This window comes from Procambarus clarkii, chromosome 70 (genome assembly GCF_040958095.1).
Source record: "Procambarus clarkii isolate CNS0578487 chromosome 70, FALCON_Pclarkii_2.0, whole genome shotgun sequence".
NCBI classification, from domain to species: Eukaryota; Metazoa; Arthropoda; class Malacostraca; order Decapoda; family Cambaridae; genus Procambarus; species Procambarus clarkii.
Window position 1 is genome coordinate 24020463 of NC_091219.1, and position 15776 is coordinate 24036238.

Below are 15776 nucleotides of genomic sequence, written 5' to 3' on the forward strand. Positions count from 1 at the left end.
TGTATAAGAAATTTAACAGGATTAATAGATACATTAGAGTAAATTTAAGAACTGCTGTATATCACAGAACACAGCTTATAACCCTTAATAACTCACATTTATTATCTACTTTTTTCCATCCAACAGGTCACATCTACTTCTCCATCCTGTTGATTCCAACTACTTCTCGTCCCACAATTTATGTACTTTAAAAACCCACGGATTCTATGAACGTCTTCACCATTCCCATAAACTCTTATTGCTCTGCAGTCAATCAGTTAACTCCCGCATGATTAACTATGTGTTAAAAAACCTCTTATGAGTGCTCTTAACACTTATTTTACTACAGTGGGGACAGAGAAACTCAACTGTAAAATAATATGTATTAGAATAGAACAACAATAAGAATAGTTGGTGCGGTAAAAATATAATAACCGAGTGTAATGAATTGTTTAAAGTGAATATACAACAACTTGAAGAATGTTTCATGGCTAATATTAAACACTGGACATTCATGAAGTGTTTTGTAAGATGACAAAAGATACATAAATTCAAATTAGTGAAAGCGATTGAACATTATCTCAGGAAAATGTTACAATGTTTAGACAGCTAAACCTTTTGAGGAATTACATTCTTCAAAGCCCTAGCCATTTACTACCACAGTCAACAGCTACACTTCACAATTCAAAATCTTCATCCATCACCACAACTAATTACCTTACTACGTCATTCAAAGTGATCATCTCTCATCATCACAGTTAATAACCTTCACAATTTAAAATCCTTACTCGCCACCACAGCTTATAACAAATGTAACACACAAAACCACAAACATCAGCCCAAACAAGAATGTCTACTATACAAGGGATCTTCTTGAGGTTATCTTCAGATGATTTCGGGGTTTAGTGTCCCCGCGGCCCGGTCCTCGACCAGGCCTTCACCCCCAGGAAGCAGCCCGTGACAGTTGACTAACTCCCAGGTATCTATTTACTGCTAGGCAACTGGAGCATCAGGGTGAAAGAAATTCTGCCCATTGTTTCTCTCCGGCGCCCGGGATTGAACCCGGGACCACAGGATCACGCGCCCAGTGTTCTGTCTGCTCAGCCGCCAGCTCCCTGGGGATGTCCACACATTTAACGTGACCATTCACCATTACCAGGTCATCTCCACAATGCCTCACAAGAGCTCAAACTTGGCCTCAGTTAGTGATGCTTCAAACTGCTTGCCCATCAAGAAGCAACACATACACACTCTTATGAAAATAGACAAAGCATTCATATAATTTTGCCACAGGAGACAATCTGTTCTATGATATAGTAATTACATATGTGGCGAATAAAGGTTATTATTTTTTCATAAATGTATACATTTTAATTCCTAAGTACACTTACTGATTCACTTTAGCACAATTATATAGTCAGGATAACAGTCTCGTTTATCATGCTTGACAATAATGGAAGGATTGGCTTCATTGTTGACGTATGAGTCAAACGGCAGGCCAGTGGCATAGTTTATTGGTGGCTCGGTCATAAGAATTCTACCTGGTGTCACACACCCTACGGCCACTAGTGCCATAATCAGATACTTCTTGCCATCGCTATCAGCACTACAGAACTTATAAGAATAATTAGCATTTGTTGAGAAATAAGATCCCCGACCAAGTCTACCTATTTTGGACTCACGTAGTCGCCAATCGAAATTCTCATGACAGATAGTGGCCACAACTTCAGGGCGTGTGTCGTGAAACAACTGTCGAAGGTCTACTTTCGTGTCGCTTCCATACGTAATCACCATTTGTTTTACTTTGTTTTGAAATGCTTGCCATAAACAAGGATTCTGAATTCGCTTTATTTCTACCAAACTGGAGGTGGGTATTTTGCTTGAAAGTAGTTTCACGACAGTTTGGTATTCAGTAGACAAGGAAGACAGTGTCACTAGACGCACTTGTTCTCCTGGCTGCATAGCGTCCCAGTGTGATGGAGGGTTATTGGGCATGTTTTGGTCGGTGACCATTTCAGGTGGAAGATGCGCTTCAGGGCGCCGGATCACAGGACGAGATGTCTTAGTCATCTTATTTATTTGTACCATCTTGGTAAAGTTTAAAATGTATGCGAATTTTGAGTTTTTGAAAATAAGAGGAACAGATGGGTTCTGAAGGTAGTGATTCTCGATGTGATCTGAAGTTATATTACTCACAAAGTGTGTTTGCCCTGAAGTATCTGCTTTGCCATACGGAATCCAACTGTTGTAATTATCCAGAAAATACCAGACATAGCAGGAAGGTTTTATTATTTGACCAGACACTGCCTCTGTACAAAGCCGGCGGATGTGCAGGGTCGTTGTTTTCAACGAGTTAGTTAAGATCATCTCTCTGAAATTTGCATGCCAAGTTTCTTGACCCATCAGGATATGAAGACCCCTAATACACATGTCAAGGGAGGCTGCATCATGCTGAGGAAGATCTACACCTTCATGGGAAGGGTCACAGTAAGCCTTCTCCAGACAAATTACTTGGCTCAGACCTAGGTTCAACCATCTACTTCCTTGTACACTGACTTGCCAGTGGAAGTGTCGTGTTGAGTGAAGTCGCTGGCAACCACTTCCCTCATACTTGCACAACTCCTTTACAGAGTAGTAACAAATTTCTGGTATTGGAACATTGCCTTCTAAATTGTGTGACCAAATTGTTGCATGGATGATCTTGGTACTTTTTGTTTTGGTAGCATCTACAGCATTGTGAAGTGATAATTTAGCATTATCCTTCAACAATGATACATGCTTGCCTGATTTTGAAGACTGATTATGGTCTTCTTTATTGCATGAGATGTGTCCTTTGTTTGTCAGTATGCTGTGTTGGTTTTTACTTTCATCAGAAAAACATTTAGTTTCAGTGGATGTGTCTTCCTTATTGGCATTCAACTTATCTGGGTTTCGAGTATAATTTTCTACTGAAGCCTTGTGTTTTCCTTTGCCAGTGTTTTTATCAGTTTTTCTTTCAATTTTATTTTCATTTTTTAGCAGATACACTTTTACCTTGTTCTTTTTGTCCTGCACATCTGCGGACTGCTGTTCCCGGGAGAGGGAGGGGTTGGCAGAGATTAGAGCCACCACAATGTTACGTTGGCGCTCATTTGTAGGGAGACCATGTGCTCTCAGCAGCTGGCAGCAGTCAGGCCTCTGTAGGTTGTGGTTCAGTTGACAGTCATCAACAGAACATTTTGAGAGCCCTAATACGAAGCTCATACACACATGAAGAGCCCCACAGTCAGACCGGTTGCAGAATCCTTCATTGTAGCCACGACAAACATTCAGCCGGCCTACAGATTGGAAACTCTTCTTTTCTGGTTGTAGGAGCTTGGCAAGTATTCGGGAAGGAAGCCAGTCTATAAAGAGTAGCTGAAGAATACCCTTATTGTGTTTATCTAGCCATTTGTGACCCAGAGTACACATCTTGTCAGGGCAGGAGTTTGTGACATAACCAGGACATATATGCAAAGCAGTGCATAAAGAACCCTCCCAGCACCCCTGAGGGCTTGAGTGAGCTGCACAGATCTTAACTTGGGGTTTAAGCTCTACAACACCGTTGTTTAATGAAAAAGTTTTCTTGTACTTTAATGCTATATTTTGCACATTCGTTGGAAAGAGATCCTTATCTTCCAAAAGTTCAAGTAAATTTGCAGAAAATTTTGGGTATCCTACCAAGTAATCAACAAGAAGGCGAGGGGTGAGCTGAACACTTTCCATATCTTCATCATACTGAGTGTTTTTATAAGAATAAAGTCCATTCCAGTTGTATCTTGGGGGCTCATTACAACCAGAATGACGCCGCCAGTTATCCTCTTCCTGGTCTCGAGAGCCTCGAGAGCGAGACCACTGCTGCTGGGGCTGGCCGGGGAAACTGGAGGGAGACCTTTGCCAGTGTTCAGTGTCCTTTTGTGATGCCCAGCTATCTTCGTCTTTGTTGCAACTGTCCGTTGCATCCTGCAAAGGTAAAACAATTTTAGATCATTTCTATCTTACATTTCAAATTAACAACTACCAAATTCCTTGACGGATAACAAATGGATTTTCATATAGCATTATAATATTGTTCTCTTGGTCCACCACAGTCTTGCTCAATATTTTAGCAACAGTCATTTACACAATCCAATACTTTAAATTTCAGGCATGTAATTGCCCGGTTACATGACTGTTACTACCTAACAGTAAGCAATAAATAAACATATATTAATGATCATTTGTATTTTTCTAGATAATTGTTGGGGAAGAAAAATTTCCAGAACTTGAAGGTCCTATGACATAGACAGGAACTCAGAGACCAAACTACCAGACTTTAGTTGCTCAGTCTTACCTTAGGATTCTTGTTCTCAGTGCAGTCATCCAGCTTGGTGCTCTGAGAATTGCTTTGCCTTTTCTTCATTACTTCTTCAACCCCTTGAATAAGAATTTAGGAATAAAACTTATGCATAACAGATTTAACAAAGTTTAAGTTAAAAATTTAAACCCTCATTTTAAGTCTTAGAGTACAATTTATGCCAATATTAGTGTTAACACTTTGTGTTAATTTTTAGACCATATTCAGGAAGCAGGGAGGAATCATATGCAGTCTCTAGAAAGAACGTGATTAATTCGTTTCTTAATACTTATGCTTTACTATGATTTGAATGTGACTTACACGTAGTGTCAAAAGTTTTATTATCCAGTAGATACTGGGCGAGAGTGGGGTTGTGGGTTAGTAGAGCCATCACAATGTCCCGCGGAGCCTCGTTGGTCGACAGGCCATGAGCCCTCAGCAGCCTACTACAGTCAGGACTCAGAAGGTCGTGGTTTAGTTGACAATCACGAGGGCATTTTTGGAGTCCCACCAGGATGCTGAGACACACATGGAGAGCCTCACAGTCAGAGAGATCGCAGCCTTTGCTAATGTAGCCGTGGCACACATCCAGTTGGTCAACTTGGTCCACAGTCTCTAAGGTTTTCTTCATGGATGATCTGAAGATCTTCTGAAGTGTAATAAACATGAGGTGCTCGAGGAACAGACGCGACAGAACATACTTGTTATGATCTGTGCACCAGCTGTGACTCAGCTTACAGTTTTTGGCACTGCATCCATCCTTAACAAACTTTGGGCAAATATGTACATCATTGCAAGAATTTTTTTTACATTTCTTTGATTTTGAGTAGGCAGAGCAGATACCGATTTGAGGCTTCAACTTTACAAGAGTCCCATTAAAGGAAAATATTTCCCCATTGTTTGAAATAGTTTCTTCCACACTTGAAGGCTCAAGTAGTTTTTCATACTCGAGCTCTTGGAGGCTGGCACTGAGATCCGGAAATTCAGCCAAGGTGCTGACAAGAAGACGAGGTGTGGCGTGGTGGAGAGTCTCCCCACTTGTTTGGTATCTCTCGCTTGTCGCCCAGTAGTCGGTGGTGGTGGTGGGCCAGCGCTGTGCTGAGTCTCCACTCCTCCAAGCCCTCCTGCTGCTGCTAGTACTTCTAGCCTGGAACACAAATACTGTTATTAAGATAAGTCTAAACCTATCCCGAAATGCTAATTTATAATATTAGTTACTCAAACAAATGTTTTTCGAGATTTGAAATAGAAACTGAGCATAGTTAGTTACCTCATAGTTACCACATAGTATTAAGATACTTGGTGGTAATATTAACATTTAACAGAGAGCAACTTGGTTCATTGTGACAAGGTAAGAACACAATGGAACATCAACTATCAGCATTGTCTGACCAGCACAACAAATCACATTAAATGGGAAAAAGTGAGCAGTCTGTTTATCAACTGATTAGATATTCTTTATTCAACCAACATCAACAAACATATTGGTATCTGCAATGGGGACAACTTTCTCGGGGAATACTCTCTCTGCTGGGACTTTTGTCTCCAGTAGACAGAACTGATTTCTCTCTACAGGGACTACTCTCTCCTGAGGACTTGTCTTCTGGGGACTTTTTTATTTGGAACTACTCATTCCTGGATACTTCTGTCTTATGGGAGCTTCTCTCTATTGAGAACTGTTGTCTACTAGGAACTTCTCTCTTCTGGGGACTTCACTCTCTACTGGAAACTTCTCTCTTTACTGGGAACTTCTCTCTTTACTGGGAACTTCTCTCTCCTCTGAACTACTATCTCCAATGGACTTCTGTTTCCAGGGAGACTTCTGTCTCCTAAAAACTTTTCTCTCCTGGGACGTTTTGTCTCCTAGAGACTGATCTTTAATGGGGACTTCTCTCTATTGGAGATTTTTGTCTTTTGGGGACTTCTCTCCCAATGGAATTTCTACCTTCTGGGGACTGCTCTCTCCTGGGGGCTCTCATGGGAACCTTTATATCCAGGGGACTACTCTCTCCTGACAACTTCTTTATTCTAGGGAGCATACACTTTCCTGTGAGCTTTTCTCTCAAGGGTGGAGAAAGAGAGTAGTGCCCAAGAGACAGCTAGAAGACTCCATGAAATTGAAATCCCCAGTAGTGAGAAGTCACCAGGAGAGAGAAGCACCTAAGTGAGAGCAGTCCCCTGGGGGCTTCTCACACCTGTACACCATATAATAATAATAATAAAGCAATACAAACCCACTGAATTACCCCACACTATCAGGCAACATCCGTCTCCGTCTTGGGAGACGGATGTTGCCTGATAGTTTTCTGATGGTTGCCTGATGATATGTCTCGAAGGCCGCCAGGAACACAGCAGCATACCATAACACTTCCCTGACACCAAGGGAACACTAACCATCACAATATTCAATTGCATGAAAAAATCTCATACAAGAAAACTTGGAAAAAGAAAGGAAACAAGGAAAACTGAAAAAAAGAGTATGGAAAACGGATCTCAGGGTCTGAAACGTGCCTCATTTGACAGCTGGGATCACTAATTGGTACAAGAGACTTGACGTCGTCCAGTTCCCTCACTCAGGCTGTAGGAATTTCCAAACAGACTGAGCAAGGAACACCCCGCCAGGATGCAGTGATAAGTTATCACTGCTCCCCGTTGCTAGAGAGGGGTGGGGGACATCGTCCTCACCCCACAGTATCAGAAATATGCAGACTCCAATACGTGATTAACATAAACACGAAGGTCAACTCCGTGACCTTATACCGCCCCGCCTACATGTCGTCACATATCAGCTACATATCGTACGCGTGTATCCTGTTAATGTCCGCCTGGTTACACACAAATAACATTCATGTACTCATTCCTTCTCATCCGCGTCTATTACGAATAGATTAAAACAGAAAATAACCTTCGTGATGGTTTACTTAATAATAAGTATTAATTCCTTAAGTCATTTGGTCGGGGACAGGCAGCCTGACACGTTAGGCTTATATCGTGGCTCTCCCCTCCCAAAGAAAAAGGCGAACTACTAATCCTCTGCATTCAGATGCACCCAATAACAGTTGACTTACTCCCGGGTACCTGTTTACTGATAGGTGAACAGATGCATTAGGTGAAATGAAACTTGCCCAACTATTTCTGCCCCGCCTGGGATTCGAACCCAAGATTCCAGATAAAAAATAATATTTTATTCACAAAATATGTATACATAAGAGCATACATACATAATATGCATACATAAGAACACAATACAGAGTATGTTTGAAGGCACAGGGGTTGTATATTAATAAGACTACTAATGCACAAGGTGTTTCCGCCAATTCATTACAAAAGTTTACTTAAAGGTATAATGAGGTAAACTTACTACTAAATGATTGTGAGTTGACTGTACTAGCCAGACTCATGATGCTCCGTGGTGCTCAACTCTATCTATTTACCCCAATTGGGAGAGTTACTTAAAGAATACATCATATTCTTGGCTATAGTTATAGCTGATAAATTTTCCTGAGAAATGTTAGCGTGAACGTTGTTGTTGTTGTTATAGATTCAGCTACTCTGAACAAAAGTTCCAAGTAGCACGGGCTATGGTGAGCCCGTTAGCGTGAACGTTTGCACTGGTATATATATCTCCTGGATGACACTAACAGGTATGGCACAGGTCACGACTTCTCCGGAGGGTGCAGTCGCACCTCCACAGATCTCCAGTATCACCTAATGATACTGGTAATGGCTCCAAAGGGCCACTACTTACGGGCTATTCATGCCCGTGCCACCTTTTAGGTGGCTTAATCTTCATCAATTAATCAATCAATCAACAGGTATGGTTGATGGCGTTAGTCTCACGTACAGCTGTCACTGTTAACGCACACATTTTGTACGGTGTAAACTAGACAAGTATACGTGTCTAGTATCTGACGGCTGAGTGAACAGCGGTTGGGGTTCGATCCCCGGCGGAGGTGGAAAAAAATGGGCAGAGTTTCTTTCACCTTGATGTCCAGTTCACCTAGCAGTAAATAGGTACCTGGGAGTTAGACAGCTGCTATGGGCTGCTTCCTGGGGATGTGTGTGTGTGTGTGTGTGTGTGTGTGTGTGTGTGTGTGTGTGTGTGTGTGTGTGTGTGTGTGTGTGTGTGTGTGTGTACTCACCTAGTTGTACTCACCTAGTTGTGTCTGCAGGATCGAGCACTGACTCTTGGATCCCGCCTTTCGAGCATCGGTTGTTAACAGCAATGACTCCTGTCCCATTTCCCTATCATACCTGGTTTTAAAATTATGAATAGTATTTGCTTCCACAACCTGTTCCTGAAGTGCATTCCATTTCCCCACTACTCTCACGCTAAAAGAAAACTTTCTAACATCTCTGTGACTCATCTGAGTTTCAAGCTTCCATCCATGTCCTCTCGTTCTGTTACTATTCCGTGTGAACATTTCGTCTATGTCCACTCTGTCAATCCCTCTGAGTATCTTATACGTTCCTATCATGTCCCCCCTCTCCCTTCTTCTTTCTAGTGTCGTAAGGCACAGTTCCCTCAGGCGCTCCTCATACCCCATCCCTCGTAGCTCTGGGACGAGTCTCGTTGCAAACCTCTGAACCTTTTCCAGTTTCATTATATGCTTCTTCAGATGGGGACTCCATGATGAGGCGGCATACTCTAAGACTGGCCTTACGTAGGCAGTGTAAAGCGCCCTAAATGCCTCCTTACTTAGGTTTCTGAATGATGTTCTAACTTTTGCCAGTGTAGAGTACGTGTGTGTGTGTGTGTGTGTGTGTGTGTGTGTGTGTGTGTGTGTGTGTGTGTGTGTGTGTGTGTGTGTGTGTGTGTGTGTGTGTGTGTGTGTGAAAATAAGGATTAAGGACCTGTCGGAAACGCTACGCGTGCTAGTGGCTGTACAAGAATGTACGAACTCTTGTATATATAAATAAATCATTACAAATAAACAGGTGAGAGTGTGGTGAGGTGCTGGGAGCACCACCACCAGGTTATGCCCACTCGACTACTACATGTGCTTACCCATCACTGCCTGCAGGGGCCTGAACTCTAGCTCTTGGTACCCCGTATCCTAGCCTCGTTGTGCATGTTGTTATAATTCAACTATTCTGACGTTCTATCCCGCAGGACCAAGGGGGGGGGGAGACTCGTCTCACGATGTGAAAAACATCAAATTTGAAGAGGTTTTCCATACGAACCTTTGGCAACCTATCTTACCTAACTTGACTTTAGGTAAGTTCGACGTGACGTCAATATTGGTCCGACATGAGGTCAATACTGGTCCGACATGAGGTCAATAGTGGTCCGACATGAGGTCAATACTGGTCCGACATGAGGTCAATACTGGTCCGACATGAGGTCAATACTGGTCCGACATGAGGTCAATACTGGTCCGACATGAGGTCAATACTGGTCCGACATGAGGTCAATACTGGTCAGACATGAGGTCAATACTGGTCCGACATGAGGTCAATACTGGTCCGACATGAGGTCAATACTGGTCCGACATGAGGTCAATACTGGTCCGACATGAGGTCAATACTGGTCCGACATGAGGTCAATACTGGTCAGACATGAGGTCAATACTGGTCCGACATGAGGTCAATACTGGTCCGACATGAGGTCAATACTGGTCCGACATGAGGTCAATACTGGTCCGACATGAGGTCAATACTGGTCCGACATGAGGTCAATACTGGTCCGACGTGACGTCAATAATGATCCTACATAACATCAATATTGCGGCGCATTTAATTTCACCGGAACACTGAATATTGACGGTGCATTAAGTGTGAGGACAGGTTGTTCAGGTGGCATTACCTCGACAGTCAACCCGTCAATAATGACAGTAGTTACAGCAGGTATTTGGTCACACATATTGACCAAAGAGCCACAGCTCAACCCCCGCAAGCACAACTAGGTGAGTACATACAAACATGCACCGTTGGACTCCGAAAAATTCCCGTTTTCAATTACTGAATTAGCCCGATTGAAATTCCTGGATATACTGAAGAATTTCTGAGGAACGTACCTGAACGTTTCTGGCGATGGTGTCGTCGTCGTCGTCGTCCACGACCGGATAGAAGCTCTTGAGGAAGGCGTGGACGTCCTCACGCTCCACCTCCTGCTCCTCACTGCTACTCGAGCGACTATCATCCTCCTCCTCCAGCATAACTGACTTGGCTCACCCTGCTGCTTAACTGGCTGATTGGTGGTCACTTGGCTGGTACACCTGCGGTAATAACCTTGGTTGATGACCTGGTCTGCAGGTGTAGCATATGAGAGAGAGAGAGAGAGAGAGAGAGAGAGAGAGAGAGAGAGAGAGAGAGAGAGAGAGAGAGAGAGAGAGAGAGAGAGAGAGAGAGAGAGAGAGAGAGAGAGAGAGAGAGAGAGAGAATGAGAGAGAGAGAATGAGAGAGAGAGAATGAGAGAGAGAGAATGAGAGAGAGAGAATGAGAGAGAGAGAATGAGAGAGAGAGAGAGAATGAGAGAGAGAGAGAGAATGAGAGAGAATGAGAGAGAGAGAGAATGAGAGAGAGAGAGAATGAGAGAGAGAGAGAGAGAGAGAGAGAGAGAGAGAGAGAGAGAGAGAGAGAGAGAGAGAGAGAGAGAGAGAGAGAGAGAGAGAGAGAGAGAGAGAGAGAGAGAGAGAGAGAGAGAGAGAGAGAGAGAGAGAGAGAGAGAGAGAGAGAGAGAGTAACAAGACAACACACACAAGTCATAAATCACCCAGACAATACCAGAGGAATGTATTACAGGTGAGACAGTGAGTATTACATCCGTGGTGGTGGTGTGTTGACCACTCAACACGACACAAACACACCTAAAGGTTACTGCTGATGATCTACTGATAACCCCATTTCAGAGACTGATAAGTCTCCCACTTGTCACTCTTGGTACTTGTTCTGTTATCTGTTTAATGAAATGCAGGAGATAGATAACAAATAGGCAAGAATGCACGCACAAATGCGCACGCACACACAGACAGAATGCTTGGAAGTCGTAGTTCAAAGTGTTCGGGTTCGATTCCCAATCGCGGTAGAAATATGGGCAGAGTTTCTTTCATCTGATTCGCCTATTCACCTAGCAGTAAACAGATGCTCGAGTTAGACCAGTGTTACGGCCTGCATCCCGGGATGTGTGTGTGTTAGAGAGAAATTCATATAGTAAAAATAGTACTAGGTATGGTAGTAGATACGTGTGCGTGCTTGCGTGAGCGAGCGCGAGCGTGAGTGAGTGTGCGCGCGAGCGTGAGTGTGTGTGCCCGAGCGTGAGTGAGTGTGTGCGCGAGCGTGAGTGAGTGTGTGTGCGAGCATGAGTGAGTGAAGAACAGGATGAGTGCGACGTTCGAGGTGTTTCCTGTCTTCCCATCACTCTTTGTCAACTTTGTCATATACCACTTTGACACTACTGACGGGTTTGGCCTCCACCACCGTCTCACTTAACTACTTAGCTTAACTCTATGACCTCTCGTTCTTGAGGTCTCAGGAATTCTTCTTGATCAATTTTGTCGCTTCACATTTCTATTTTGTACGTAGTGATCATATCTCCTCTTTTTCTTCCACTTTCTAGCTTTGGCATATTTAACGCCTCTAACCTCTCCTCGTAGCTCTTGTCTTTTCCAGTTTGTTGATGTGCTTCTTGAGACAGTACACTGCTGCATATTCAAATATTGGTCTCACGAAGGTGGTCAACAATTTCTTTCATATTTCGCCATGTATTTAAAAACAACTCAGACGTGGGAAAAGATAAGTAAGTAATTCTCTAAAGAAGGCGCCAAGGTGGGAAAGGATTACCTTGTGGTTACCTTGCATTGATTTCGGGGCTCAACTTTCCCGCGGCCCGGTCCCTGACCAGGCTTCACACAGCCCTGTTCTTTATGTGGTCCTCAGGTGACAGCTTTCTACCTAGAATAACCTCTAGATCCTTTACTTTATCAGAATTCTTTAAATTTTTTTCACATATTTGTAGGTTTTCAGTGACCTATTTTCTCCTATTTCACATTCCATAGTGTGGCATTTGTTCACAATAAATTTCATCTGCCAGCTAGTCCCCGTGGCGCAGTGGTAAAGCACTCGCCCGGTGCTTCACTAGCACTTTGGCCTGGGTGCGTATCCTGGCCGGGGAGGATTGACTGGGCGCCAATACTTAACTGCAGCCAATGTTCACCCAGCAGTGAATGGGTAAATGGTTGTTAAAAGATTTGGCGGGTCGTATTCCGGGGAACAATTAGGATTAAGCACCTGCCTGAAACGCTTCGCGTGCTAGTGGTTTAACAAGAATGTAAGAACTCTTGTATATAAATAAAATAAAAACGTTTACTTCCATACACGTATTGTCTCCAGGTTTTCTTGAAGACCTGGAGACAGTCGTCTAAGATTCTTATCTTTGCCAGTATCTTAGCATCATCAGCAAACATGTTCATATCTTAGCATCATCAGCAAACATGTTCATGTCTTAGCATCATCAGCAAACATGTTCATGTCTTAGCATCATCAGCAAACATGTTCATGTCTTAGCATCATCAGCAAACATGTTCATGTCTTAGCATCATCAGCAAACATGTTCAACTTCGTATTCGTTCGTGTGTAGGTTTGTTGACCTTTCTAAATATGTACAATATTCTAATGCAATGTTACGAGTTTTTTTGGTAATTTTTACTTTCAACGCCGCGTTTTTTAGGCCTACTAATATGTTGTAAGCCTATTATTTTTAAGCTATACTCAGAATTTGACTTCGACTTTTAAGTATGAGCAAGACCTACGGATTCACTGGCTACGATGTGTTTCATCGACTTGGCAGAGCTACCAGTTAACAAGATATCGGTAATAAATATGGAGGAATACTTACTTGGGTAGCGTATAAGTTTGGTTCTTGAAATTGTGATTGTATTCGACCAGGACTCGCGACTCCCAATGGGTACAGTATGTAATCCAGTAGTATGTCACTGTAACACCATACTCCACACAGTATGTAGTAGGACAAGAGATCTGCACGTCCTCACCCTCGGCTGTCTTCAGTACGCACTATACGTACCGTGTTGTTTCCAACAGGTCCACGTACACTCACTCCACACGAATATAACCTGTCCGAACAGTATTAGAAATAACCGTTTTCTTTAATATTTATAGGTACCGGTTTTTTATGAACGTGACAATTTGAAGCGTGAACTCTCATATTTTGTAGTGCGACCGACAGACAAACAGACAGACAGACAGATAGACAGACAGACACACACACACACACACACACACATTTACCTGAGGGCCTTATATTTGTTTTTGGAGTAAATAAGGATGATATATGAAGGGTACAGCGATGTCCTTATTTCTTGCAAAGTCAGCGATCGAATCCAGATGGTCCAAGTGGTCGAAGACCGTTCCTTAATTCACTGTCCTCATATCCCAGCTCCTTGCAATTTAATATTTTGCAAGTGCTCTATTTAGTCATACTAGCTTAACGCTTTCTTCAGATTATTACCTTACCTGTATCTGAAAGGGCAGTGTTGGGTCAGCAAACTGACAACAGAAAGTTTTGGGTTAGGAGGCAATGTAGGCACCTCCATCTGCTAACACTCGCCTGGTGTTTCGCGAGCGCTTTGTCCCGGGTTCGTATCCTGGCCGGGGAGGATTTACTGGGCTTTACTGTAGCCTCTGTTTACCCAACAGTAAAATTGGTACTTGGTTGTTAAACGATTTGGCGGGTCGTATTCCGGGGAGCATAGGATTAAGGACTTGATCGAAACGCTACGCGTGCTACTGGCTGTTCAAGAATATAAGAACTCTTGTATATATAAACAAAAAAAAGTTCATAGCAAAACACTGCCACGTGAATCATGAGTGGTACACTGTGTTCATCCCCTATCCTCGGCCTCCAAGGAGAAACGGGCCCCACCAGTCTAGCTGCCAGAAGGGATACGACGTGTACCAACTGTCTCTCACTCTGCATCGCTACACACCATACACATCCAAAATTAATTCAACAATTAATCAAAGGATTAAGAACATAAGGAACATAGGGTTAAGGACTTGCCTGAAACGCTATGCGTGCTAGTGACTGTATAAAAATGTAAGAACTCTTGTATATAAAAGTAAATAAAAACAAATAATAAAATAATAATTAATAATAATATAATTTATTTATTATATTATATTATATTATACAGTATTATATTATATTATATTATATTATACAGTATTATATTATATTATATTATATTATATTATATTATATTATATTATATTATATTATAATTAACCCACACAACCTTTGCTTACTCACCATCCATTCACAGCATTCCTGACACGGGTCACAACCTTAATATAGACCAATTATTCAAAACTGAGAACCCCAACTTATCACCACCCCTTCTTCACCCTGTCGTTACATAACTCATAAACCATCAACAGCTTGAAGACAACATGCCAAAAATCAACACCAAAATCAGCCATTGCCTCAACCTTCGCCTACACGATGAAAACCTGGGGCCAGATTCACGAAGCAGTTACGCAAGTACTTACGAACGTGTACATCTTTCCTCGATCTTTGGCGACTTTGGTTACATTTATTAAACAGTTTACAAGCATGAAAACTTGCCAATCAACTGTTGTTATTGTTATAAACAGCCTCCTGGTGCTTCGGAGCTCATTAACTGTTAAATAATTGTAAACAAAGCCACCAAATATTGAGAAAAGATGTACAGGTTCGTAAGTGCTTGCGTAACTGCTTCGTGAATCTGGCCCCAGGTACTCCACCACCACCACCACAACGAGTGACACAGGTGGTTATCGCACACTATACAACAATGAACCTTCTGACACCAGTTAGTTGAGTAACATTTAGTATGCACCCCATACCCAGCCCGTGCGCGGTGGTGGAAAGGGTTACAGAAGCAGGTAATGGGTTCAGGAACTGAACAATCTTGTGACGATTGTTACTTAGCTAATTGAACTACGGGGTTCAATTCCCCCAACCCATTAAATGCCACTGTAACCACCGCCGAAGGGATGGGTGTAGGGTGCATAATAAATGCCTAAACTAATTGGTGATTGAAGGTTCAGTGGTCTTTAGTATGCGAGAACCATGTACTCACCTATTGGTTTTTTTGCGGGGGTTGAGCTCTGGCTCTTTGGTCCCGCCTCTCAACCGTCAATCAACAGGTGTACAGATTCCTGAGCCTACTGGGCTCTATCATATCTACACTTGAAACTGTGTATGGAGTCAGCCTCCACCACATCACTTCCTAATGCATTCCATTTGTCAACCACTCTGACGCTAAAAAATTTCTTTCTAATATCTCTGTGGCTCATTTGGGCACTCAGTTTCCACCTGTGTCCCCTAGTGCGTGTGCCCCTTGTGTGTGTGTGTGCGTGCGTGCGTGTGCGTGCGTGTGTGTGTGTGTGTGTGTGTGTGTGTGTGTGTGTGTGTGTGTGTGTGTGTGTGTGTGTGTGTGTGTGT

The 15776-nt window shown here is 42.8% G+C and overlaps 1 protein-coding gene across 2 annotated transcripts; it reads right to left on the reverse strand.

Annotated features, from left to right (window-relative positions):
- Window positions 1–348: 348 nt before the first annotated feature.
- LOC123744889 (uncharacterized) lies at window positions 349–13411 on the reverse strand. Of its 2 annotated transcripts, none has more exons than XM_045725106.2 (5): window positions 13170–13411; window positions 10351–10551; window positions 4655–5480; window positions 4331–4413; window positions 349–3960 (listed from the first exon to the last, which is right to left on the reverse strand). In XM_045725106.2, the coding sequence occupies exons 2-5, from the start codon at window positions 10489–10491 to the stop codon at window positions 1375–1377; spliced, it is 3636 nt and encodes a 1211-aa protein (XP_045581062.1). In that variant the 5' UTR covers window positions 10492–10551; window positions 13170–13411; the 3' UTR covers window positions 349–1374. The 2 variants fall into 2 exon arrangements, with proteins under 2 accessions (XP_045581062.1, XP_045581063.1); XM_045725107.2 differs by lacking the exon at window positions 13170–13411 and adding an exon at window positions 11060–11083.
- Between the last annotated feature and the right edge of the window lie 2365 nt (window positions 13412–15776).